The sequence below is a fragment of the Saccopteryx bilineata genome, chromosome 6, assembly GCF_036850765.1.
Source record: "Saccopteryx bilineata isolate mSacBil1 chromosome 6, mSacBil1_pri_phased_curated, whole genome shotgun sequence".
NCBI lineage: Eukaryota > Metazoa > Chordata > Mammalia > Chiroptera > Emballonuridae > Saccopteryx > Saccopteryx bilineata.
In genome coordinates this window covers 123042451-123067991 of record NC_089495.1, presented here as the reverse complement: position 1 = coordinate 123067991, position 25541 = coordinate 123042451, and the positions used below count along the sequence as shown (strand labels likewise).

General features: G+C 43.2%; 2 protein-coding genes across 4 annotated transcripts in view; one reads left to right on the top strand and one right to left on the bottom strand.

The window, feature by feature from the left end:
• Positions 1-9982, bottom strand: part of TEN1 (TEN1 subunit of CST complex) — a 41203-nt gene extending 31221 nt beyond the window's left edge. Inside the window, exon 1 of the mRNA XM_066237468.1 lies at positions 9802-9982. The gene's annotated coding sequence lies outside the window, so the exon portion shown is untranslated. The remainder of the gene's footprint in view (positions 1-9801) is intronic.
• A 41-nt stretch (positions 9983-10023) lies between these two features.
• The window catches only part of ACOX1 (acyl-CoA oxidase 1), a 38989-nt gene continuing 23471 nt past the window's right edge, over positions 10024-25541 (top strand). Inside the window, exons 1-3 of one of the 3 annotated variants that reach the window (XM_066237458.1) lie at positions 10024-10282; positions 10550-10709; positions 19770-19930. In XM_066237458.1, coding sequence (XP_066093555.1) covers positions 10162-10282; positions 10550-10709; positions 19770-19930 — 442 coding nt within the window. In that variant the 5' untranslated portion in view covers positions 10024-10161. Of the gene's footprint in view, positions 10283-10549; positions 10710-19769; positions 19931-25541 lie in introns of those variants that run through there. The other 2 variants (XM_066237459.1, XM_066237460.1) reach the window with 2 other exon arrangements.

The window sequence follows — 25541 nt, the reverse complement described above, 5'->3', positions numbered from 1 at the left end:
ATAGGAGAAGCACCCATTTGCTTCTCCACCCCTGCCCCCCCTCCTTCCTCTCTGTCTCTCTCTTCCCCTCCCGCCGCCAAGGCTCCATTGGAGCAAAGATGGCCCGGGCACTGGGGATGGCTCCTTGGCCTCTGCCTCAGGCGCTAGAGTGGCTCTGGTCGCGGCAGAGCGACGCCCCGGAGGGGCAGAGCATCGCCCCCTGGTGGGCAGAGCATCGCCCCTGGTGGACGTGCCGGGTGAATCCTGGTCGGGCGCATGCAGGAGTCTGTCTGACTGTCTCTCCCTGTTTCCAGCTTCAGAAAAACACACACACACACAAAAAATACATTAAAAAAAAAAAAAGAAATCTTAGTGACTTTAATAGAATGCTTATTGCCAGAGACGCCTTTTTATAACCAACTAGAGGAGGATTTTGCTGTGAGAAAAGGAATATCTAAAAATAAATAAGGGTGGTTAGAGTTCCCAGATAAGAGACCATTCTTACCTGAAGCCCTGGGCAGAGAGGCTATCAGCTACATCAAGCTACTCATTTAGGCCAAACTAAGCTAATAGAATTATATAAGAAAAATTACTACTTGCCAGGCTTAGAAGCTACTGCAAAAAGCATAGTGTCCAAGTGTCTAATTTATGCCCAAGTAAATGCTAAACAAAATAGAGAAGTCGTAAAGAGAAATAGGGATAGAGGAGGTTTCCCAGGTGAATATTGGGAGATAGATTTTACTGAGATAAAGCTGCCAGCATAAGTATCTATTAGTTTTTATTGACACCTTTTTAGGATAGGTGGAAGCTTTTCCTACTAGAAATGAGACTGCAATAACAGTTATTAAGAAAGTGCTATATAAAATTATTCCAAGGCCCTGGCCGGTTGGCTCAGTGGTAGAGTGTTGGCCTGGCGTGCAGAGGTCCCAGGTTCGATTCCCGGCCAGGGCACACAGGAGAAGCGCTGGGGATGGCTCCTTGGCCTCTGCCCCAGGCGCTAGAGTGGCTCTGGTCGCAGCAGAGCGACGCCCCGCCCGGAGGGGCAGAGCATCTCCCCCTGGTGGGCAGAGCGTCGCCCCCTGGTGGGCGTGCCGGGTGGATCCCGGTCGGGCGCATGCGGGAGTCTGTCTGACTGTCTCTCCCCGTTTCTGGCTTCAGAAAAATACAAAAAAAAAAATTATTCCAAGATTTAGATTGCTCATTAATATTGGGTCCGATAATGGGCCTGCATTCGTATCTAAGGTCTCACAGCTAGTAGGAAAGGCACTCAATATTAATTAGAAATTACATTGTGCTTACAGGCCTCAGAGTTCGGTTCATTCTTTCAATTTGTCCCAAGCTCTGAAGTCCTAACTAAATTTATTTTAGAAACTGGTGAAAACTGTACTGACTTACTCCCCCTAGTTTTGCTAGAAGCTAAATACACCCCCTACTGGGAAAAATTCACCCCACAAGGTACACTGGTACCTTGAGATATGAACAGACCAACATATGAATTTTTTAAGATACGAGCTGAGACTTGGTCCATATTTTTGTTCGAGATCCAAGAGAAATTCTGAGATGTGAGTCGTGATTCGGGAAGCTGCCGCCAGTTGGCGCATTGGCGCATGGGTCCAGTATTGGCAGTTTGAATTGAGATATGAATTGACTTACAAGCTCGGTTACAGAACAAATTAAATTCGTATCTCAAGGTACAACTATATTAGGCAGGGCGACGCCCCTTCTCCCTAGGCTCCCTTGAAGACCCCCTCAGAGACAGAGACAGTGCAAACAGATCCCACTAACCCCTGTAAGTTGACCCTGAGAAGAACAACATGCCCTGCTCCAGCCACAAACCAGAAGCTGGCTGGTCTATGTACGACAGAAGCTTGAGGAACCTCACTATGGGACTTCTTTATAATTGAACCTTGGGAAAGGGGGGAGCTCAGGTTGGGGAAATGCCCAGAGTGAGTCATCTTAAATTTTAATATATGTACTGCTGTAGGAAATGCAGAAGGGGGTTTAAGTCCCTTCGCTAAGAAAAAAAAGCTACAAGGTAAATGAAAAATATATATGTACTCATAGCTACTCCTGTAAAGTAACCTATAAATATTAATTATGTGTCCGACAAGCTACTTAGAGGGAGGCACTTCCAAAAAGAAGCATATTTTAAAAGAAAATTCCTTATTACTAACTTAAGTTGTCACTAAAGGTTAGGATCTTTAAAACTTAAGAGTTCTGATTAAAAGGGATTGTATAATTTTGATAATAGAAGGCATAAAGTATAAATATACTTCTGAGAAAAGAAAAGAGGAAAAGTAAGTTGTTATAAAAGCTAGTTATTTCACAATAGATAAGAAAGTTCATGAAAGCTATGGGGTTATGTAAGTTGCAGGAGGTTTGTGCAGGTTGTAAGCAGTTTGTACAAAGGAAAAAAAAAACTGGTTTAGGGAACAGAATAAGCCTATACTGTATATTCTAACAAATGTTATGCCTCAGTTTATTTGTATAAAGGAAATAGTTTTATAAAATAGAAGAGGCTCAGCTTTACTTTTCCTTCAACAAGGTAGCTTATGTGCAGCATTAAGAGAAACTTGTTGCCTGACCTGTGGTGGCGCAGTGGGATAAAGCGTCGACCTGGAACACTGAGGTCGCCAGTTCGAAACCTTGGGCTTGCCTGGTCAAGGCACATATGGGAGTTGATGCTTCCTGCTCCTCCCCCTTCTCTCTCTCTCTCTCTCTCTCTCACTCCTCTCTCTCTAAAAAACTAATAAATAAAATATTTTTTTAAAAAATTTACAACAAAAAAAAAGAGAGAAACTTATTGTTTCTATGCTAACAATTCTAGTATAATCAATAAAGCCTACCTTTAGTTAGGGCAAACATAGAAAAGAGAAGAAAGGAATCTAAACAAATAATTAGTTCTAAAGATTGTTTAATTGGTCACCAAGGCTCACTACCCTTTTGTCTGCAGCAATTGGTCCTCTTACTTTAATTTTAACTTGTCTGATAGTAGTACCATGTTTAATCACTTTTATAACAAGGTTTGTTCGAGACAAGATAGCAACAAAAACAAAAATAAATCAATGATTTGATTAAAATTTAATTAAAACCAGTAGGGAATGAAGTGTGGAAAAGAAAGGCTCTAATTTTTGGCAACAAAGAGATTTTTAGCAGAACTTACTTTTTCTGAAAAGACTCCCTATTCCTGGCCTTGAGGCCGGTCCCCCAGACTGTGGCCTTGAACTAGTTTTGCAAGGGTGCAGGTGTTCCAGAATGTTTTTCCCTGAATTAACCCTATAGATAAACATTATAAGAAAGCTTGTTTCACTACTTTGTTTTACTGCTATGCTTCCTCTCCTCCCCATTCCTCAGTCAGTATGTAATTTTCCCTTTAAAAGCCATCCCCAGCCTGACCAGGCAGTGGCAAAGTGGATAGAGCATCGGACTGGGACACAAAGGACCCAGGTTTGAAACCCCAAGCTCACCAGCTTAAGCATGGGCTCATGTGGTTTGAGCAAGGCTCATTTGAGCAAGGTTCACCAACTTGAGCCCAAAGTCACTGGCTTAAGCAAGGGGTCACTTGGTCTGCTGAAGCCCCCTGGTCAAGGCACATATGAGAAAGCAATCAATGGACAAATAAGGTGCTGCAACGAAGAATTGATGCTTCTCATCTCTCTCCCTTCCTGTTTTTCTGTCCCTATCTGTCCCTCTCTCTGTTTCTCTCTGTCTCTGTCTCACACACACACACACACACACACGCACACGCACACCAAAGAAAAGATGCTATCAACAATAAAATGCTACCTATTAAAAAAATAAAAAGCCACCCCCAAACTGTGTTCCCCACCGCATTGATTTGAACGACTCAGGTCTCCATGCAGTCTGCGCAGCCAGTTAATTAAAGACTTCTCCATTTCTTAATTTGGCTAATTGATTAATTGTATGGCAAGACATTTGTTTCTCGTTCCATTATAAGACAGTAATATTTTTATATTTATATATAAATTCTATTGCAGTCCTACGGGGGGAGGGGTTCCCAATGGGTTTAAGGCAGGGGTCCCCAAACTACGGCCTGCAGGCCGCATGTGGCCCCCGCCACACTTCCGGAAGGGGCACCTCTTTCATTGGTGGTCAGTGAAAGGAACACAGGATGCATCACACGTCACGGCTCCAGAGGCACGTCATATCACTTATTACAGCTAGCAGTGACAAATAGGGAACCGGACATTGACCATCTCATTAGCCAAAAGCAGGCCCATAATTCCCATTGAAATACTGGTCAGTTTGTTGATTTAAATTTACTTGTTCTTTATTTTAAATATTGTATTTGTTCCCATTTTGTTTTTTTACTTTAAAATAAGATATGTGCAGTGTGCATAGGGATTTGTTCATAGTTTTTCTTATAGTCCGGCCCTCCAATGGTCTGAGGACAGTGAACTGGCCCCCTGTGTAAAAAGTTTGGGGACCCCTGTTTTAAGGCATGGAATCAAATTGCAGCTGGATCTGAATCAGTTTGGTTTTTTTTTTTGTATTTTTCTGAAGTGAGAAGCAGGGAGGCAGAGAGACAGATTCACGCATGTGCCTGACTGGGATCCACCTGGCACGCCCACCAGGGGGTGATGCTCTGCCCATCTGGGGTGTTGCTGTGTTGCAGCCGGAGCCATTCTAGCGCCTGAGGCAGAGGCCATAGAGCCATCCTCAGCGCCTGGGCCAACTTTGTTCCAATGGAGCCTTGGCTGCAGGAAGTGAAGGAAAGGGGGAAGGATGGAGAAGCAGATGGGTACACCATGCTCTACCACTGAGCCAACCAGCCAGGGTGAATCAGCTTTATTCTGGAAGGTAACTATAAACAAGAATGTAGATTGGACAATTTATATACCATATTCCCCCACGTATAAAATGCACTTTTTTTGAAAAATTTGGTTTCTAATAACTGGGTGCGTCTTATACAGTGGTTGTAGGGGTTTTTTTTTTTCAATTTTTTTTTTTTTTTACAGAGACAGAGTCAGAGAGAGGGATAGATAGGAACAGACAGACAGGAACGGAGAGAGATGAGAAGCATCAATCATCAATTTTTCATTGTGACACCTTAGTTGTTCATTGATTGCTTTCTCATATGTGCCTTGACCAGGGACCTTCAGCAGACCGAGTAACCCCTTGCTCGAGCCAGTGACCTTGGGTCCAAGCTGGTGAGCTTCTGCTCAAACCAGATGAGCCCGCACTCAAACTGGCAACCTTGGGGTCTCGAACCTGGGTCTTTCTGCATCCCAGTCCGACGCTCTATCCACTGCGCCACCACCTGGTCAGGCGGTTGTAGGGTTTTTTTGCTTGCATTTTCCGCTTTTTGCCCTTGTTTATGCGCTCATTGTTGAAGACAGTGATTCATCATCAGACTCAGATGAGGACAAGCTAATGGATGGGAGGTTTGACAGTGATGAAGAGTTGCATGAATTTTATAATGAATAGAACTTGAGCTCAATACATGTTTTTTCAAATTTCGGGCCTCAATATTAGGGTGCATCTTATACATGGGAGCATCTTATACATAAGGAAATACGGTATATTATAATCAACAAAGATTTGTCGATTACATTAGAGATAAGATTAAGGGAACAGCACAGCAACTTGGCCCTACCAGCCAAATGGCCTGGAAAAATAGACTAGCAGAGGTAGACTAAGGTCGGTTGAGGCCCTGGCACAGAAAAAATATTGGGCCCCTTAAATTTGGTGTCATTAGAAAAAGTGTAAAGTTGGGGTTTTGCAAGGCCCTTCAGAAGTCCGGGCCCAGGGCATGCCCAGTGTGCCTGCCATTAAATCCAACTCTGTAGACTAGCTTTAGATATAATGCTAGTAGAAAAGGTCGGGGTATGTGTTATGATTTGAACCCAGTGTTGTACCTACATGCCCAATAACACAGTCCCAGATAGCCAAAGCCTTACATGAACTGACCATCCTAGCAGATGAGTTAGCCGAAAACCCAGGTATAAATGACTCCTTCACTGATTTAATGGAACAATGGTTTGGAAAATGGAAAGGATTAATGACCTCTGTATTTACCTCCCTGGTAATTGTTATTAGTTTTCATTCTTATAGGATGTTGCATCATCCCATGTGTTTAAGGCCTAATTCAGAGACTGACTGAAATGGCCATCACCAAGCAGAGCCCTCCCCCTTAGACTAACCAGATACTAGTAATGAACACCGATGATCAGAGCCAACATCTGCTCACCAAATTTGAAGAAAAGAATGAAGTGTAAAGAATAGGGGGACTGAAGGAAATGTTTAACTCATGTTCTTTTCTTCAACTAATTCCCAACACCATTCATTTGGATTCCTCCAATCGAAGAACAGAATGAGAAATAGCTAACTTGTCTACCAATCCCCCAACCCCCTTTGTCCGGTCATCCGGTTGTTTCCGACCATTCCTCAACCCCCTTACCTAGTTAATGATATCCCCATCTCTTCCTTCCACGTTGGTGCCGCCATTTAAACTAGCCAATGAAGCCTGACCTGTGGTGGCACAGTGGATAAAGTGTCAACCTGGAAACGCTGAGGTTGCCGGTTCAAAACCCTGGGCTTGCCTGGTCAAAGCACATATGGGAGTTGATGCTTTCTGCTCCTTCCCCCTTCTCTCTCCCCCTCTCTCCCCTCTCTATAATGAATAAATAAAATCTTTAAAAAAATAAAAAATAAAAAAATAAACTAGCCAATGGAGAAAAAATAAGATTGTACGGTCAATGCTCCAACCAATGGAGCAAGACCCAGCATCCTAGGGCCTACATTAGGGATAAAAACAGAATTTGCCCTCTACCTGCGTGCTTGCTGGCTGGCTTTCAATAGCGGCAGCATGCCCTTCTGCAGAAGTTACTAAATAGCCTTTCCTGGGTATTTTGTCTCCACAAGTCTTGCTTAATTTCATCTCTAACGAAAGTAACCTAACAGAGTGATCTGATCATAAATTCCTAAATGGGCTGGTCATCCTGGTGGGTAGTCCTGATCCAGGCCTTTTTTTTTTTTTTTTTTTTTTTTTTTGTATTTTTCTGAAGCTGGAAACGGGGAGAGACAGTCAGACTCCCGCATGCGCCCGACCGGGATCCACCCGGCACGCCCTCCGGGGTGTCGCTCTTTTGCGACCAGAGCCACTCTAGCACCTGGGGCACAGGCCAAGGAGCCATCCCCAGCGCCCAAGCCATCTTTGCTCCATTGGAGCCTTGCTGCGGGAGGGGAAGAGAGAGACAGAGGGGGAGGGGTGGAGAAGCAGATGGGCGCTTCTGTGTGCCCTGGCCAGGAATCGAACCCAGGACCTCTGCACGCCAGGCCGACGCTCTACCACTGAGCCAACCGGCCAGGGCTTTTTTTTTTTTTTTTTTTTTTTTTTTTTTTACAGAGACAGAGAGTCAGAGAGAGAGATAGATAGGGACAGACAGGAACGGAGAGAGATGAGAAGCATCAATCATCAGTTTTTCATTGCGACACCTTAGTTGTTCATTGATTGCTTTCTCATATGTGCCTTGACTGTGGGGCTACAGCAGACTGAGTAACCCCTTGCTCAAGCCAGCGACCTTGGGTACAAGCTGGTGAGCTTTGCTCAAACCAGATGAGCCCGCGCTCAAGCTGGCAACCTCAGGATCCCAGTCTGATGCTCTATCCACTGCGCCATCGCCTGGTCAGGCCCAGGCCTGTAACTTCTTTAGTGAAAAGTTTTAATCCAGCTCTGTCATTGTTATTGTGCATCCTGGTTAACACTTCTTCAAAATAAGTGTAATCACCCTCAAGAGAGAACATATCCTTTTAACTAACCTGTAATCCAATCCCTCCTTGCTTTTTCCCCATTTCCATGTAATCTTCCTTAGATTTTCCCTTTGATTTCAAATGTATCAAAGCTGCAAAACTGTTATTCTCAGGAGCTTCTGAGTTCTTGCTTCCGCAATTATGTCATTAGTTTGGATCAAATAAACTCATAAAAATTCTCTATAGGTTTGACCATTTCTTATGACACGTTTGAAAGGGACTGCCGCCTGACCTGTGGTGGCGCAGTGGATCAAGCGTGGACCTGGAATGCTGAGGTCCCCGGTTCAAAACCCTGGGCTTGCCAGGCCAAGGCACATATGGGAGTTGATGCTTCCTGCTCCTCCCCCCCTTCTCTCTCTCTCTCTGTCTCTCTTCTCTAAAATGAATAAATTTTAAAAATAATTAAAAAAAAAAAAAAGGGATTGCCTAACCCGTGGTGGTGCAGTGGGATAAAGCGTCGACCTAGCCTGACCTGTGGTGGCACAGTGGATAAAGCGTCAACCTGGAAATGCTGAGGTTGCCGGTTCGAAACCCTGGGCTTGCCTGGTCAAGGCACATATGGGAGTTGATGCTTCCTGCTCCTCCCTCCTTTCTCTCTCTCTCTCCTCTCTTTCTTTCTCTCTCTCTCTCTCCTTTCTAAAAAATAAATAAATAAATAAATAAAAATTAAAAAAAAAAAAAAAAAAAAAAGCGTCGACCTGGAACACTAAGGTTAGAAACCCTGGGCTTGCCTAGTCAAGGCACATAGGGGAGCTGATGCTTCCTGCTCCTTCCCCTCCTCTCTCTCCCCCCTTCTCTAAAATGAATAAAATTTAAAAAATAAAAAATAAAAAATAAAAAAGGGGATTAAGCACGTTGATTAAAGTTACAAAGGTAAATTAGGGAGATATAAAGGGGATGGTGTAGTGTGCTTCATCTTTATTATAGAAATGAAATAAAGAGACTTTGAGCAGAACTTACTATTGTGGTGTAATTTGTGAGATGACAACACGCCATTACACCTACTTTTTCTAAAAAGACTCCCTACCCCTGACCTTGGGGCTACTTTTGCAGGCTCTGGCCTTGGGCTAGTGTTGCAAGGTTGCAGATGTACCCAGAATGTTTCTCCCTGAATTAATCCCATAGATCAGCGGTTCTCAACCTGTGGGTCATGAGAACCGCTGCTATAAATAAACACTATAAATGAGTCTGTTTTACTTTTTTTGTTGTACTGCTAGGCCCCCCTTCTCCTCTTACCCTGGCTAGAATGTAATTTTGCCTTTGAAAGCTTGCTCCTGAGTGTGTTTGGAGCAGCGGCGAGTTTTTGGAACATTAGTTCCCACGTTAGTCCCCGGCTTTTTGTAATAAAGACTCCTTAATTTGACTACTTGTGTGGCAAACGTCTTGTTTCTTGCTGTTCCAATATAACTATCATGACATGAAGTAAAAAAACTAACAAAAACGAATAAAAGCAACAGCTTAAGTATTTTACTTAGCAACTTTTTAGGAGTCAGAACTAAAGCAGAACTGATTAAAAGTGGCTACTTCTGAGAATGAGGAACTTTTGCTTTTCGTTACAAATCCTCCTATACTGGCTTTTTAAAACGTGTGCATTTACAACTTTGGTAACGACGATCATTAGGACAAAGTGGATTCCAATATCTAAGCACGGAGGTGGGCACGGTCTCTCATTCTACCCCATCAACAGGAGGGAGCGCCCTTGAAGCCACCCACATCTCTGACAGTAAAGACGCCATCTTAACGAAAGATAATCGGAAGCTCTCCCCATGCTACCTTTAACCCCGTCCTTTTTCTGACCCAATCTGGGGTTTGGGGAAATCCTAAGACCTCTCCTAGCAACTTCGCAACACCCACACATTATCCACCCCAGGACCTTGGGTCTCCTTCCTTGCTCTTTTCCCGGGAGGCCTTTGCGCAAGGACCCGGAAGCGGCGGGGGCGGGCGACTCCCAAGGCGCAGGCGCAGTCTTCCTCAACCCTGTTGTCCCGCCCCTTCCCAACCCCCCCCAGCCGGGCTGCTGTCCCCGCGTTCCAGCAGCCTTGTGCTTACTTTTTCCGCCCCACGCGGTCACGTGATGAGGGAGGAGCCGTTACCGAACGCTTCTTGCTTCCCCCTCCCCCGGGCAATTTCTTGAGTTTTTTCCGGGGTTTCCTTCCCAGTGTGTGGGGCGTCCGCTCCGGGGCTCCCCTGGCTACAAGCTGGGGACGCGCCTTCTCACCGTCACGGCGACCAATCCGGCGCCGCCTCCACCTTAAATAAGGTGTGGGTCACGCGCCGAGTGGCCGCGGTGAAGGAGAAGGGGCGGGCCAGGGGCGGGGACTCACGCGGTTCTGGGATGCTCTTCCGACCCGGCCAGCACTGGAGCTACGGACACTCTTGGTTGCCACCTCTCACCCTCTGCTGTCTCCGATGGCTGTCACCATGAATCAGGACCTGCGCAGGGAGCGGGCCACTGCCAGCTTCATCCCGGAGCTGCTCACGTACATCTTGGACGGCAGTCCGGAGAAGACTCGGCGTCGCCGAGAGATCGGTGAGGGCGGCGGGCTAGGCCTCCTTCCTCCGAGCAAGGCTTGAGACTCTCTCGATACGGAGTCTGGGGTGCTGTAGGCCGTAGGCTCTGGCACAGCTTTAAGGGGACCGGACCCCCACTTTTAAGGAGGCCTGTGGCGGGGTGGGGGGGGGTCACCCCTTCGGAGAGGGGACCTGTGCTGTGATTCTGAAACCAACTTTGCCTCAGGAAGATGTAATTGAGTCCAAAATTTCTGTCTTCGTTTTGATGCCCTTTAATCCCTTCCAGAGAACCTGATTCTGAACGACCCAGACTTCCAGCATGAGGACTTGAACTTCCTCAGTCGCAGCCAGCGTTATGAGGTGGCTGTTAGGAAGAGTGCCACCATGGTGAAGAAAATCAGGGAGTTTGGCATCTCAGATCCTGATGAAATCATGTGGTTTAAAAAGTAGGTATGCCTTAACGTAGATCAAATTTTTATCTGTGGTAAAAGCCCAAACTTTAAATCTGCTGTCTGTAGTGTCCTTTTTCATTGTGCTTGGAGTTTGAAGACTCAAACCGGCATATTTTCATGCCACTTTAAAGTTGTATGTGTGGAAAATGTTTACTTTTGTATTTAAACCTTGTATGCTAATAACAAGTTAGAGACCCTGCAATTTTCCTTCTCAAAAAATCTTACAAAGTTTTTCGGCCAGGCATCTCAATTTCAAGTGGTTTAAGTTCAAAATACATTTGCTCTTTGTAGAAAGTAGGCCTGCTAAATTTAGATGCTGAAATCGGAAGGACTTTTCAGTTGCAAAACCAAACATTTAAATGTTTTGTAGCAATAACATTATATTTGTATATGATGATGATGGTGTAGATCTTGAATTTTAAATAATGAGAAATAGGGAATGTAAAAGAACATCAGTCAAATCTCAATAAATATACATAAAATATTCTAAGAACTTGGTGTTGTTTAATCTGGTGGCAGTGTTTAAATAGCTCTCCTGCTCATATGAGAACTCAAAGAAACATCCTATGGTCCCAGTGCTGAAAAGAGTACTTCTGTTTTTCAGACCAACAGTTTTTTATTTTTTAATTGGGGGAGGGGAGAAATGCACTTTTTAAAAAAAATAACACTATAATTACATGACCATAGTATAAGATTCCTTTGACCCTGCAGCACCTCTTAAACTTTTCATTCCTGTTTGCTCTTTCGGTTTCTGCATTTTAGAAGAACTCCCGTATTTCATCAGTAAAGAGTAAATGATGTGAATGGTGTATATTAAAGAGCCAAGAAAAAAAATGAAACATGTTGGAAGTTCTGCTTTTTTTTTTTTTTTAATTATTTTTATCTATTTATTCATTTTTAGAGGAGAGAGAGAAAGATTTAGAGAGAGAGAGAGAAAGAGGAGCAGGAAGCTTCAACTCCCATATGTGCCTTGACCAGGCAAGCCCAGGGTTTTGAACTGGCAACTTCAGTGTTTCCAGGTTGACGCTTTATCCACTGTGCCACCACAGGTCAGGCCTGGTGAGCTTTTTTTGCTTAGGCCAGATGAACCCGCGCCTAAGCTGGGGACCTCGGGGTCTCGAACCTGGGTCCTTCCACATCCTAGTCCAATGCTCTATCCACTGCGCCACCACCTGGTCGGGCGGAAGTTCTGCTTTTATGTAATAATTATAATCATTCTTCCCAAAATACTCTACCTCTAGTACATTTGGAATCTAATTATTTTCAATTTACCTGGTTATTATTGTCAAGAAGAAATATTTTACTTTGGCTCTTCGGACTACCCTCAGAATTCTTTTCCATTTTAGTTATAAAAATGCAATTAATTTATTTTTGTAGCCCAAATCAGAGTACTTACTAACTTCCAAATGCTCTTTATTTTATTATTTTTAAATTTTTATTTATTGATTTTACAGAGAAAGGAGAGAGAGTGGGGAGCAAGAAGTACCAACTTGTAGTTACTTTACTTTAGTTGTTCATTGCTTATTTACTGCTTGTCGTATGTTCCTTGACAAGGCAAGCACAAGGTTTTGAACCAGCAACTTCAGTGTTCCAGTCCATGCTCTATCCACTGTGCCATCACAGGCTAGGCAACTCGTTTTTTTTTTTAAGTTTGTAACTCATGGCTGTGGTGATAATTGAGGTAGAGCAGCAATTGTCAACCTTTTTCATCTCATAGCGCACATAAACTAATGCCTAAATTCTGTAGCACACCGAAACCATATTATGTATTTTGCCTATCTGACCAAAAAAAAAAAAAGGTCAAATTTTGATCCATTCACACTGGGTGGCTATTGTTATTTTTTTTTTTTTACTTAACAATCTAAGGGGAAGGAAGTCGTTCGTGTCTCTGACTAAAATAGTCAGGTATTGTATGATTCAGAGATTTTTGTGGCATACCGGTTAAAAATTGCTGAAGTAGAGCAACTCCTAGATTATGTTTCTCAATTATCCAAGTTGAGTTTGTAAACCTTAAAATAATTTTTTGTTTTTGTTTTTTTTTCTTCATTTTGTATTTTTCTGAAGCTGGAAACGGGGAGGTAGTCAGACTCCCGCATACGCTCGACCAGGATCCACCCGGCATGCTCACCAGGGGGCAATGCGCTGCCCGTCTGGGGCATCGCTCTGTTGCTACCAGAGCCATTCTAGTGCCTGAGGCAGAGGCCACAGAGCCATCCTCAGCGCCCGGGCCAACTGCCCGGGCCAACTTTGCTCCAATGGAGCCTTGGCTTTGGGAGGGGAAGAGAGACAGAGAGGAAGGAGAGGGGGAGGGGTGGAGAAGCAGATGGGCGCTTCTCCTGTGTGCCCTGGCTGAGAATCGAACCCGGGACTCCTGCACGCCAGGCCAACGCTCTACCACTGAGCTAACTGGCCAGGGCTGTAAACCTTAAAATATTAGTAAGATTTAATTCTTTCTTAAACTGACACAAAAAGAAGGTTTATTTGTTTTGCTTTTATTTGTTAAAAAAATTTTAATTGGCCCTGGCCAGATGGCTCGTTCGGTTAAAGCTTCATCCCAAAATACAGAGGTAGGCCCTGGCCGGTTGGCTGAGCGGTAGAGCGTCGGCCTGGCATGTGGGGACCCGGGTTCGATTCCCGGCCAGGGCACATAGGAGAAGCACCATTTGCTTCTCCACCCCCCCTCCTTCCTCTCTGTCTCTCTCTTCCCCTCCTGCAGCCAAGACTCCATTGGAGCAAAGATGGCCCAAGCGCTGGGGATGGCTCCTTGGCCTCTGCCCCAGGTGCTGGAGTGGCTCTGGTCGCGGCAGACCAACGCCCCGGAGGGGCAGAGCATCGCCCCCTGGTGGGCAGAGCTTCGCCCCTGGTGGGCGGGCCGGGTGGATCCCGGTCGGGCGCATGCGGGAGTCTGTCTGACTGTCTCTCCCCATTTCCAGCTTCAGAAAAAATACAAAAAAAAAAACCCCAAAAAAACCCCACAGAGGTTGTCCGTTCAGTCCCCAGTCAAGGCACATACAAGAACAGATTTGTGGCCCTGGCCGGTTGGTTCAGCGGTGGAGCGTCGGCCTGGCGTGCAGGGGACCCGGGTTCGATTCCCAACCAAGGCACATAGGAGAAGCGCCCATTTGCTTTTCCACCCCCACCCCTTCCTTCCTCTCTGTCTCTCTTCCCCTCCTGCAGCCAAGGCTCTGTTGGAGCAGGGATGGCCCGGGCGCTGGGGATGGCTCCTTGGCCTCTGCCCCAGGCGCTAGAGTGGCTCTGGTCACAGCAGAGCGACCCCCCGGAGGGGCAGAGCATTGCCCCCTGGTGGGCAGAGCGTCACCCCTGGTGGGCGTGCCGGTTGGATCCCGGTCGGGCGCATGCGAGAGTCTGTCTGACTGTCTCTCCCCGTTTCCAGCATAGAATTTTTAATTTAAAAGAATAAAAATAAAAAAAAAAAGAACAGATTTGTGTTCCTGTTTCTCTCTCTCTCTCCCCCTCTCTCCTTCCCTTCCTTTCTCACTAGAATCAATAAATTTAAAAAATATTTTTAAATTTTAATTGAATTTGTTAGAATGACATTGATTAATAAAATTATATAGGTCTCAGGTGTACAATTCTGTAATACACCATCTGCATATTATATTGTGTATTCACCATCCCAAGTCAAGTCCTTTTCTTCACCATCTGTCCCCCCTTTTGCTTTAAAATGGCTGATGTAATGCGGTTCACAGTTGGTTAGATTTCATAATCTGTTATGGTAACCAGACCCAAGTAAAGTCACAAGGAAATAGAACAAATCCTTTATGTGGGTTAAAGATTAGTAAACACTAGCCAGTTGTTTTGTGTATTGTTTCTCATGATATAGACCTTCCGGTTTGGGGACTTTAAAGGACAGACTTGAACATACCTTTTTTTTATATATTTTATTATTAAATTTAACGAGGTGACATTGGTTAATAGGACCATATAGGTCTCAAGTGTACATCTCTAAGGTACATGAGCTGTACATTGCATTGTGTGCCCGTCATCCAAAATCAAACCATCTTCCATCACAGTATATTCAGTCCCCTTGAACCGTTTTTTTTTGCATGAGCACAGAATATAAACAGCAATGTACAAAGAAAGCACTTGATCTTAGTTACTTTTCCCAGAAGCCCTGAAAGTGAGGTACTCTTCATTTTACAGAAAGATCAGTGTTCAGAGAAGGTAATCATCTTGATTGGGCACAGTAAGAAATCAAAAAAGTTCTTTTTTTGTTGTATTTTTCTTTTTTCTTACAGAGAGAGAGAGAGTCAGAGAGAGGTTAGACAGACAGGAATGGAGAGAGATGAGGAGTATCAATCATCAGTTTTTCGTTGCGACACCTTAGTTGTTCATTGATTGCTTTCTCATATGTGCCTTGACCCTGGGCCTTCAGCAGACCCAGTAACCCCTTGCTCGAGCCAGCGACCTTGGGTCCAAGGTGGTGAGCTTTGCTCAAACCAGATGAGCCCGCACTCAAGCTGGCGACCTCAGGGTCTTGAACCTGGGTCCTCCGCATCCCTGTCCGATGTTCTATCCACTGTGCCACTGCCTGGTCAGGCTGCTGTTGTATTTTTCTGAAGTGAGAAGTGGGGAGGGCCTGACCAGGTGGTGGCGCAGTGGATAGAGCATTGGACTGGGATGCGGAAGGACCCAGGTTCGAGACCCCGAAGTCGCCAGCTTGAGCACAGGCTCATCTGGCTTGAGCAAAGAGCTCACCAGCTTGGACCCAAGGTCGCTGGCTCCAGCAGGGAGTTACTCGGTCTGCTGAAGGCCCGCGGTCAAGGCACGTGTGAGAAAGCAATCAATGAACAGCTAAGAAGTCGCAACGTGCAACGAGAAACTGATGATTGATGCTTCTCATCTCTCTCCGTTCCTGTCTGTCTGTCCCTGTCTATCTCTGCCTCTGTAAAAAAAAAAAAAAAAGAAGTGGGGAGGCAGAGAGACAGACTCCGGTTGTGCCCAACCAAGATCCACCCAGCATGCCCACTAGGGAGCGATGCTCCCTTGCAACCGGAGCCATCTTCAGCGCCTGGGCCAACTTTGCTCTAATGGAGCCTTGGCTGTGGGAGTGGAGGAGAGAGAGAAGCAGATGGGTGCTTCTGTGTGCCCTGACCAAGAATTGAACCTGGGACTTCCACACACAAAAAAAGCTCTCTTTTGACTTCAAGGTCATGCTCTTCCTACTTCACTATGCTGCCTCTTTCATGCCAGCCTGCTTCTAAAGACAGTATGTCCTGGAGACTATTATCAATCTTTATCAGGCAAACCTTGCGAATTCAGAACATAGCCACAGCAGTCCTCTCACAAGAACTGTTGCTGGGGCTGAAGCAGGCTGTCCAGTTTGGTTGAACATACCTTTTGACATCCTTCCTATATCTGTAGGATATGACAGAGAGATTAATTTAGGTTAAAGAAGGGGATTGAGAAGTAATCTCAGCAGTTAGTGAATGCCATCAAGTCTGAGCACCTGAGTTTTATAGGCCATCAAGAAAGTTAACTACGATACAGCATTAATTGATACATCAGATTTCTTTCTTTTTTTTGTGACAGAGAGAGAGGGAAAGAGACAGGAAGGGATAGAGATGAGCAGCATCAATTCTTCATTGCAGCGCCTTCGTTGTTCATTGATTGATTTCTTATATGTGCCTTGATGGGGCGGGTGTCAGATTGGGGGGCTACAGCAGAACTAGTGACCCCTTGCTCAGGCCATGACCTTGGACTTCAAGCAAGTGACGATGGGGTCATGTCTGTGATCCCACGCTCAAGCCAGTGAACCACATCCAAACTGGATGAGCCTGCGCTCAAGCTGGCAAAATCGGGGTTTTGAACCTGGGTCATCTGCGTCCCAGTCCAATGCTCTATCCACTGCATGAACGCCTGCTCAGGCATTACATCAGATTTCTTAAATGTTAAATTGGGGTAGAGAAGTGTTAGAATTGATGAAAAACTAATATTTCTCTTTTGGGGGATTTTGGGCATTTATTGATCTGTTTTTCATCTAAATATAACTCACTCATGAGAGTGTTTTCAAGTTGACTGAGTATTAGTAAAATACTTAGAAATTTCTCAATTTGAGCAACAAAAGAACTTTTCAGGCCTTGAGAAAGTAAGACCTTGCTATTGGGGGAATATGAAAGTTGTTTTCTTAATCCCATTTCCTATAATTTTGTCTGTTAACTATACTGTTTGTTATGAAAAAACTGTAAATATTCTTAGACTAATTTAAAATTCTAATGAGAATCAGTCATGGTTTTTGTTATCTTTCTTAAGTTTTTAAAGCTGGTTTGTTGAAAAGCATCTTCAAGAGGGAATAAATGTAACTTTAAAACAAGCTCTCACATTTTGTTCTCGAGTTGATTTTTAAGTGGCCTCAAAAATCCCAGTATGTTATTATTATTATTATTTTTTTTTTGGTTCAAGAGTATCTTTTTTTTTTTTTTTTTTTTACAGAGCCAGAGAGAGGGATAGACAGGAACAGAGAGATGAGAAGCATCAATCATCAGTTTTTCGTTGCGCATTGCGGCACCTTAGTTGTTCATTGATTGCTTTCTCATATGTGCCTTGACCGCGGGCCTTCAGCAGACCGAGAGTAACCCCTTGCTTGAGCCAGAGGCTGGTGAGCTTTTTGCTCAAACCAGATGAGCCCGCGCTCAAGCTGGCAACCTCGGAGTCTCGAACCTGGGTCTTCCGCACCCCAGTCCAACGCTCTATCCACTGCGCCACCGCCTGGTCAGGCCCAGTATGTTATTAAGAACATCAATATTTGGTTGTCTTTATTTTGTGTCACATTTTTCCCCCTCAGTTTCTTAGAATTATTTTTTTTGCCAATGTCATCATTTTATAAGCCCAGAGCCTAACTTCCCTCAGGGAAGTAGAAGTGTCTTATATTTTCACCATTTTTAGTACCTAAATGACTGCTTGTATTTCTCGGAAATTTTTGTAGGCTCATTTCCTCTTTTGATAAGACATGATTGCTAGGGAGTGCTGTGGTGCTTTTGCTTTTGAGAATGATTTCTGTACTTATCTATTCTTTTTTTTTTTTTAAGATTTATTGATTTTACAGAGGGTGGGGCACAAGAAGTGTCAAATCGCAGTTGCTTCATTTTAGTTGTTGCTTGCTACTTGTATGTGCCTTGACCAGGCAAGCCCAGGGCTTTGAACTAGCAACCTCAGTGTTCCAGGTTAGCGCTCCATCCGCTGTGCCACCACAGGTCAGGCACTTATCTGTTCTTTAGGCTTTGGCTTCCACTTCAGTGAGGAGGGATATGTTTTGTGAAGTACAGAGCTGTATCAGTAAAGTGCTGCTAGTCTAAGTTACTTGGAAAGCAGCTTGCTTTTTCTGTTCATATTCCTCCTTTCCCCTCTTTCCTTCCATTCAGCTTCAATTAACATTTGATATTGCTGTAAAAATTGTAGAACTTTGATGATGGCTAGTCCAGGCATTTCTTGGATGTTTGAGTCTGTGCCAGCACCTCTGAAAACATGGTAGGTGATTTCAGGCCCCTGCAAAAGTGAATTGTCAGCTAATCCGCTCTGTTCATACTCTGCTTGTTGTACAGATCAGGGTACACTGGTAGCAACACTGCCTCCTCTTCATCCCTTGAGAAGTCAAGAACATCAGTTATTTTGTACTTTAAGCTCTTTCAATAGATAAATGGAACAAAACAGACCCCTATAAAATCTATAATGCAGTATAGCCAAGGCTGACTATACAGTAATCTGTATTTTGACGGTTTCACAGATTCTTTTTTATGAGAAAATAGTGGAAGGCTGAATTTCATTATGATTAGTGTTCCTTTAATCGGGAGTAATTTTCAGAGACCACTGGTGATAAGTGTTTAAAATGCTCACAATACCCATCTGTAAACTCCAGAGACCTTTAAGGATCTCTGTGCTTTGGCCCTGGAATATGTATTTATCACACTGGATATTTGCTTTGGTTATCTAGGGAAAGATAGTTTACATTATTATTATTTTTTTGTAATATTTTATTGTGGCTCTAAAAGAACTGTATTTTTTTTTTTTTTTTAGTTTTCTTTTATTAATTTTTAGAGAGGAGAGAGAATGAGAGAGAGAGAGAGAGAGAGAAGAGGGAGGGAGGAGCAGGAAGCATCAACTCCCATATGTGCCTTGACCAAGCAAGCCCAGGGTTTTTGAACCGGCGACCTCAGCGTTCCAGGTCGACCCTTTATCCACTGTGCCACCACAGGTCAGGCAAAAGAACTGTATTTTTAACAGCTACAATAGTGCTACCATACAGAAGAAATGAACAAATCCTTTAATATCAGATACCCAGTTAGTATTTGCCTTCTGAATTGTCTTATACTTTTCGACAGTTGTTTCTCTCTCTCTCTCTTTTTTTTTTTTTTGTCTTTAATTTCTTCATTGATTTTAGAGAGAGGAAGGGGGAGAGAAAGGAACATCGATTTGTTGTTCCATTTACTTATGCACTATTGATTGAATCTTGTATATGCCCTGACTGGGGATTAAAACCACAATCTTGGCATATTGGGATAATGCTTCAACCAACTGAGTTATCCAGCCAGGGCCAGGTGTACAGTTCTAGAATATGTCATCTGCACATTATATTGTGTGTTCACCACCCCAGGTCAAGTCTTTTTCCTACATTCTTCTTTTAGGAGCTTTTGTTAACAGACCTATGGAAGTCTTTTGATTTTTCAAACAAAACCTGAAAATAAAGCAAAAATAAAGACATACTCCCCCAAAATCCAGCCAATTAAAACACATTACACCAACAAAACCAAAAATAAAAAGTGTTCTTAGACTAAAACAATGTAGAATTTGCTCCCTGGATTAGGTATAGAATTAAAGAGGAATTTTGGCCCTGAAATGACAGGGGCAGAAAAGATACCACTAGATTCTGCTTTTGGCTATTTAGGTAGTAAAACGGTAAACTTTACATTTAATTTCACAAGAAAGGGGTTTAAGTTTCTCAGCCTTCATCCTGAGGGCCACTTTGTCTGGCAAGAAGGGGTGGTACAGCACAGTGTGTCGAGTGAGGCTGAGACCCTTTTCTTTTCTCTCCTGTAGACTACATATGAGCAATTTTCCGGAACCTGTGGGCCTCAATTTCTCCATGTTTATTCCCACCTTGCTGAATCAGGGCACCACTGCTCAGCAAGAGAAATGGCTGCTTTCCTCCAAAGGACTCGAGATAATTGGCACCTACACCCAGACGGAATTGGGCCACGGTTAGTCCACATTTGAGGGTCAGTGGGTAACCCCCCTCAGGACTTCAGTTAACAGATGATACGTGCTTTTGATTTTTTTCTGCTGCTACACATAGGGATTTTATTTTTAAATAATTAACTCTTAAATAAAATTCAGCACCTTGTCTTTTTATAGGTCATTTCCCCATAAACTGGTCCAGGACTCTGGCCTGAAACGTCCTTCGTTGTTTTTACCATTGCGACATTACACCCATATTGAGCAGTTTGGAAAGATGGGCTTGAAGTGTGGCACAGTGCCCCATCGTGTTTGTGTGTAGTTATTAGAGTGTCTTGGAAATTCTTGAGAGGGTTAATGCCTCTGCTTTATTGAAGTTAAAACTGGATTTTAATGGTGCGGAGGATCAGAGCAGTTAAGTGTCTTACTCTTGTCGTGGACTGGTGGGATTATAAAGTGGTTTGGGAAAAAGATGATGATTCTCTTTGTTTCTTTTATACATCATATCTATACATGTCCCTGAGCTTTTCATTAGGAATATGTCTGTTAAATTGTTCCTAAAAGTTTGGCTACTTTCAAAAGTTTTTTGTTTGGTCTTGATGTGAAATAAATTTGTTTTCATGGGCAAGGCCATTGGCAGATTTGTGTGTCTTGAATTTGTGCTGACCATTCTATTCCTAACTAGCATATTGCTTGTATTAAGTAAATTAAGGAGAGTAAAGAAAGGGAAAAAGGGAAGGATGCAAGTATCAGTAAAGTTTCATTTTTGTGTGTGATTTGGTGCATTTTGATTTGTGATTGGTTTAAGAAAATGCTTTTTATCCTAATCCCTGTGAGGACTACAGATTCTTGTTATGTGGTATTCTGAACACCTTGTCAAACACCCAATACTTGAGCTTCAGCATGGCCAATACTGAAATAAGCCTGAAGAAAGGTGTCCTAAGGAAAGGGAAATAACATTCATACATTTTCTGTCTTGGAGGGGGGTGGAGAGAGAGGGAGAGTGTGTGTGTTTTCTAATTTTTAAATAGCTTTGTGGTTTTTAAATAGAATTCTTTTTCTCTTTCAGTATTTATCATTGTAGAATTTATTTGATTTAGCCATGCTATTCATAAGAGGCATAAGATGTAAACCATTCTGAGTCTGAATGGGTCTGATATGTTTATCTTCTATTGGTCTAAACTTCTGCCTTTTTTTTATTATTAATTTAGTAAGGGGGAAAGAGAACGAAAGAGAAAATGGGGGTGAGGAGCAGGAAGCAGCGACTCCCATATGTGCCTTGACCAGGCAAGCCCAGGGATTTGAACCGGTGACCTCAGCATTTCAGGTCGATGCTTTATCCACTGCGCCACCACAGGTCAGGCCCTGCCTCTCTTTATAAAGTACATTCCAAATATATATTGCAATATATGGCCTAAATTTTGAAGGAAGAGAGGATGAAATGAAGACTAACTGGCATGCCACAAGAATTTTAAAACATGCAATACGTGACTATTCAGGGGCACTGACCTCTTTGCCCTTAGATTGTCAAAAAAATGACAGTTGTCAAATAAAAAAATGACAAAAAACTCACACAACAATAGCTGTCCAGTGTGAATGAATCAAAATTAGAACTATTTTCTTGTCTTTCACCTCCAGGTAGCCACTGAGAAGTGAAGAAATTCAATGTTGGTCAGGCTTGCTTATTCCAGGATTCTCAAGAATCTTAAAATTCTGTCACCTGCTTGACCTGTGGTGGCACAATGAGTAAAGCATCAACCTGGAATGCTGAGGTTGCTGGTTCGAAACCCCGGACTTGCCTGATTAAGGCACATATGACAAGCAACAACTACATGTTGATGCTTCCTGCGCCTCCCCCACTGCCTTTCTGTCTCTCTCTTTCTCTAAAAATCAACAAATAAGATCCTAAAAAAAGAAATTTCATCACCCGTTTTCTCTCTTTGTCACCCATTTTCTCTCTTGCTTTTAGATTGTCTTCCATCCTTTAAATACACACCTGTCTACATAGGCACACAAATTCTGACACACTCTTGGTCTGTGGGTCTGTGAGCTATAATCAAAGACAGAAGTCTGGGCTGAGGAGGGCATCGTCTCCTTGGGATTTGGGTATTGAAGGAACAGCCTAGAATGTGGTCCAGTGTTAATTATCCTGACCAGACATTTCTCAAGGTTACAAAGCAGGTAGTATGTATGGTCTTCACAGATAGTTGATCGTTTCAGGCACTGGTCACTTCCTAGTGATTTTTCTGTATTCTATTACTGTTATTGTTATTAATATTAAGGAAAATGGAGCTTACATAGTACAGAGTAATCGTCGTTGAAGATGGTACAGTCTCTTTGCAATTCTCATCACTAATATTCAAATATGAAATAAAACACTTTCTCTGAAACTTGAAAAATAAACTTTTTTCCTTTACTTTGTACAACGTAAGTGCTAAGTAAATCTCTGCAGTACATGATCAGTGTTCTTTCTCACAGGCTGACCAGTGTGACACAGGGTGTGTCTTTCTCTTCTTCCAGATCATGGTAGGCAGTTAAGAAACCAGCTTCAGGCCCTGGCCAGTTGGTTCAGTGGTAGAGCGTCAGCTGGGTGTATGGAAGTCCTGGGTTCAATTCTTGGACAGGGCACACAGGAAAAGCGCCCATCTGCTTCTCCACCCTTCCCCTTCTCCTTCCTCTCTCTCTCTTTCCCTCCCACAGCCAAGGCTCCATTGGAGCAAAGTTGGCCTGGGCGCTGAGGACAGCTCCATGGCCTCCACCTCAGGAGTGGCTCTGGTTGTTACGGAGCAGTACCTCAGCTGGGCAGAGCATCGCCCCCTGGTGGGCATGCCAGGTGGATCCCAGTCAGGTGCATGTGGGAGTCTCCCGCTTCTTGCTTCAGAAAAATACAAAAAAAAAAAGAAAAGAAAGAAACCAGCTTTATATTTCTATATAGAGTATGTCTTTTTCTCCCCTGTCTTTGCCTTTGTCTCAATCAGGTGTAAGCATTTTTTCATCACATCAGCATTCTTTCCATGATGGGAATTTAGGCATATTCAAGTTTCTTTCCAGCTCCAGTTGAATGTCAATTTCTATATTTCTATTTCTTTTTTCTGTTTCAATTTTGTATGTTTTCTTTGCCTCCCCATCCCGTTTTAAAATTTTTCATGGATTTGTAGAAGAAGGAGGAAGAGTGGGAAGCATCAGCTTGTTCCACTTAGTTTTTCCATGTAGTTGCATGCTCATCCTTGCTTCTTGTACATGCCCTGATCAGGAATCCAATCCACAACCCAGGTGTGCTGGGACGATGCTTTGTTTACTGGGCCATCCTGCCAGGGGCACTGCCCCCCCCCTTTTTTTTTTTTGCTGTTGCTCTTTAGTGTAAATGTGGATGTTGTAGAGCAAGTTGTTTTTCATGCAAGTATTCTTTTGTTTCAAAGTATGTTTTGGTCTTGCTACTCTCAGCGGAAGAGAAGCAACTCTGAGCATTCTGGATGATGATAGGTAATCAAGTTCAATATTCCTTACAACCTGGCAATTGAACAGGAAGATTTAGGGCCTCAGTGGATGCCATCCTACAACTCATTTTTGTAATACTCTTTTTTTTTTTTTTTTTTTTTCCATCTTTTCTGAAGCTGGAAACAGGGAGAGACAGTCAGACAGACTCCCGCATGTGCCCGACCGGGATCCACCCGGCACGCCCACCAGGGGGCGACGCTCTGCCCACCAGGGGGCGATGCTCTGCCCATCCTGGGCGTCGCCATGTTGCGACCCTCCTGGGTGTCGCCATATTGCGACCAGAGCCACTCTAGCGCCTGGGGCAGAGGCCACAGAGCCATCCCCAGCGCCCGGGCCATCTTTTGCTCCAATGGAGCCTTGGCTGCGGGAGGGGAAGAGAGAGACAGAGAGGAAGGCGCGGCGGAGGGGTGGAGAAGCAAATGGGCGCTTCTCCTATGTGCCCTGGCCGGGAATCGAACCCGGGTCCTCCGCACGCTAGGCCGACGCTCTACCGCTGAGCCAACCGGCCAGGGCTGTAATACTCTTGATTCTTGGTTTATTGTGGCATGAACTCCTAGGGTTTTAACCTTCAATAACTAAAGTTATCTTCTGGTGGATGTAATTCCTTTGTTCTTTTCCTTTTTTGTTGCTTGGTTATAAAAAGTTGTGTTCCTGTCTTCTAGAAATTACCCTCATTCCTTGGCTTTTGGCCCCCTTCCATTTTCAAAGCTGGCAGTGTACCATCTCAGATCTCTCCTGGAATCTGACTGAAAAATAATAAACCTGATTTTATAAGTCACTGATCTTTCTCCCCTTGTATCTTCACTGCTCTGCCTCCCCGCCAGTCTCCTGTTATTTTTCCTGGGTGAGTCCCAGTCCCTTTCTTATTGGAATTACCATGAGACTTGCTCTCTAGGTATTGGGGCTATTCTGATTGCCCACTATTATAAATTACAGTGTACTTCTTTACAAAAACTATGTTTTGGGGGGTTATGCCTTTAGAATATCTCAAAAACCAATTACTACATTGAAGGAAAGGAACATTTTAATAATTTTTGTTGCATATTTCAAGACTTTTCCTGAAATGTAGAAACCACTATGTATTTATTACAATATATTTTAGCATCTTAGTAATATACTTGCATCTCTATAGCCCCATCAATGTAGTTACTTTAGTTTTGTTTTGTTACATTAGCATATATCTAAGAGTCAAGAGTTTTTAATTTTCTAATGCTAGTATAGCCTGGATATTATTACATATTTTAGCTTACTGTCTGTATTTCCCATGTATGAAACTGGATTTTTCTCCTTTGAGTATTGACTAAATGGAATATGGGTATTGATCTTATATATATAATTATATTGTATCCTTCCAGTATTTTTTTAAAGATTTTATTTATGGATTTTACAGGGGGGCAGAGGAGAGGAACAAGAAGTATCAACTCATAATAGTTCCTTCACTTTAGTTATTCATTGATTGCTTGCCTTATGTTCCTTGACTGGGTAAGCCCAGGGCTTCAAATCAGTGACCTTAGCATTCTAGGTTGATGCTCTATCCATCGTGCCACCACAGGCCAGACCCAGTATTTTTCTGTTGTCTTCTGTTTCGTTCAACATTTTGGCTGTATGTATTCAATGCATCCTTCTCTGAGTAGGTGTAAGTTTTCTGTTTTTTCCAAGTTTTGTTGTTTGATATGTATTTAATGCTTTGACTTATAAATGACTCCCATGCTGTTTTTACCTTTATTAACTATTAGCTCACTTTCTGTTGTTCTTCTACATCTAGAGTATTATAATAGTTTCGGATTACTCCTGGAATCTTCAATATATTACAATGATTTGTTTCTTCTTTTGTTTTTCTCCTAGCATCATAAACTTTGAGTCATTGTTGCTTTGTAAGATATTTTAATATTTGATAGAATAAGACTACCATTGTTACATTTCAAGATACATGTATTGGTATTTTTGCATACTTATTCGCCTAGATGAATTCTGATCTCAGTTTGTCAGGTCATAAAATATATTCTACAGGAATTTAAAATTTTTGTTACATTAAGTCCTTATGTTTTCTTGGGAAGTATTAACTTTATTTAGTCCTTTTCAGCCAAGAATTAGCAGTTTCTTCCCTATTCTTTATTCATCCTATTAGGTATATATTTT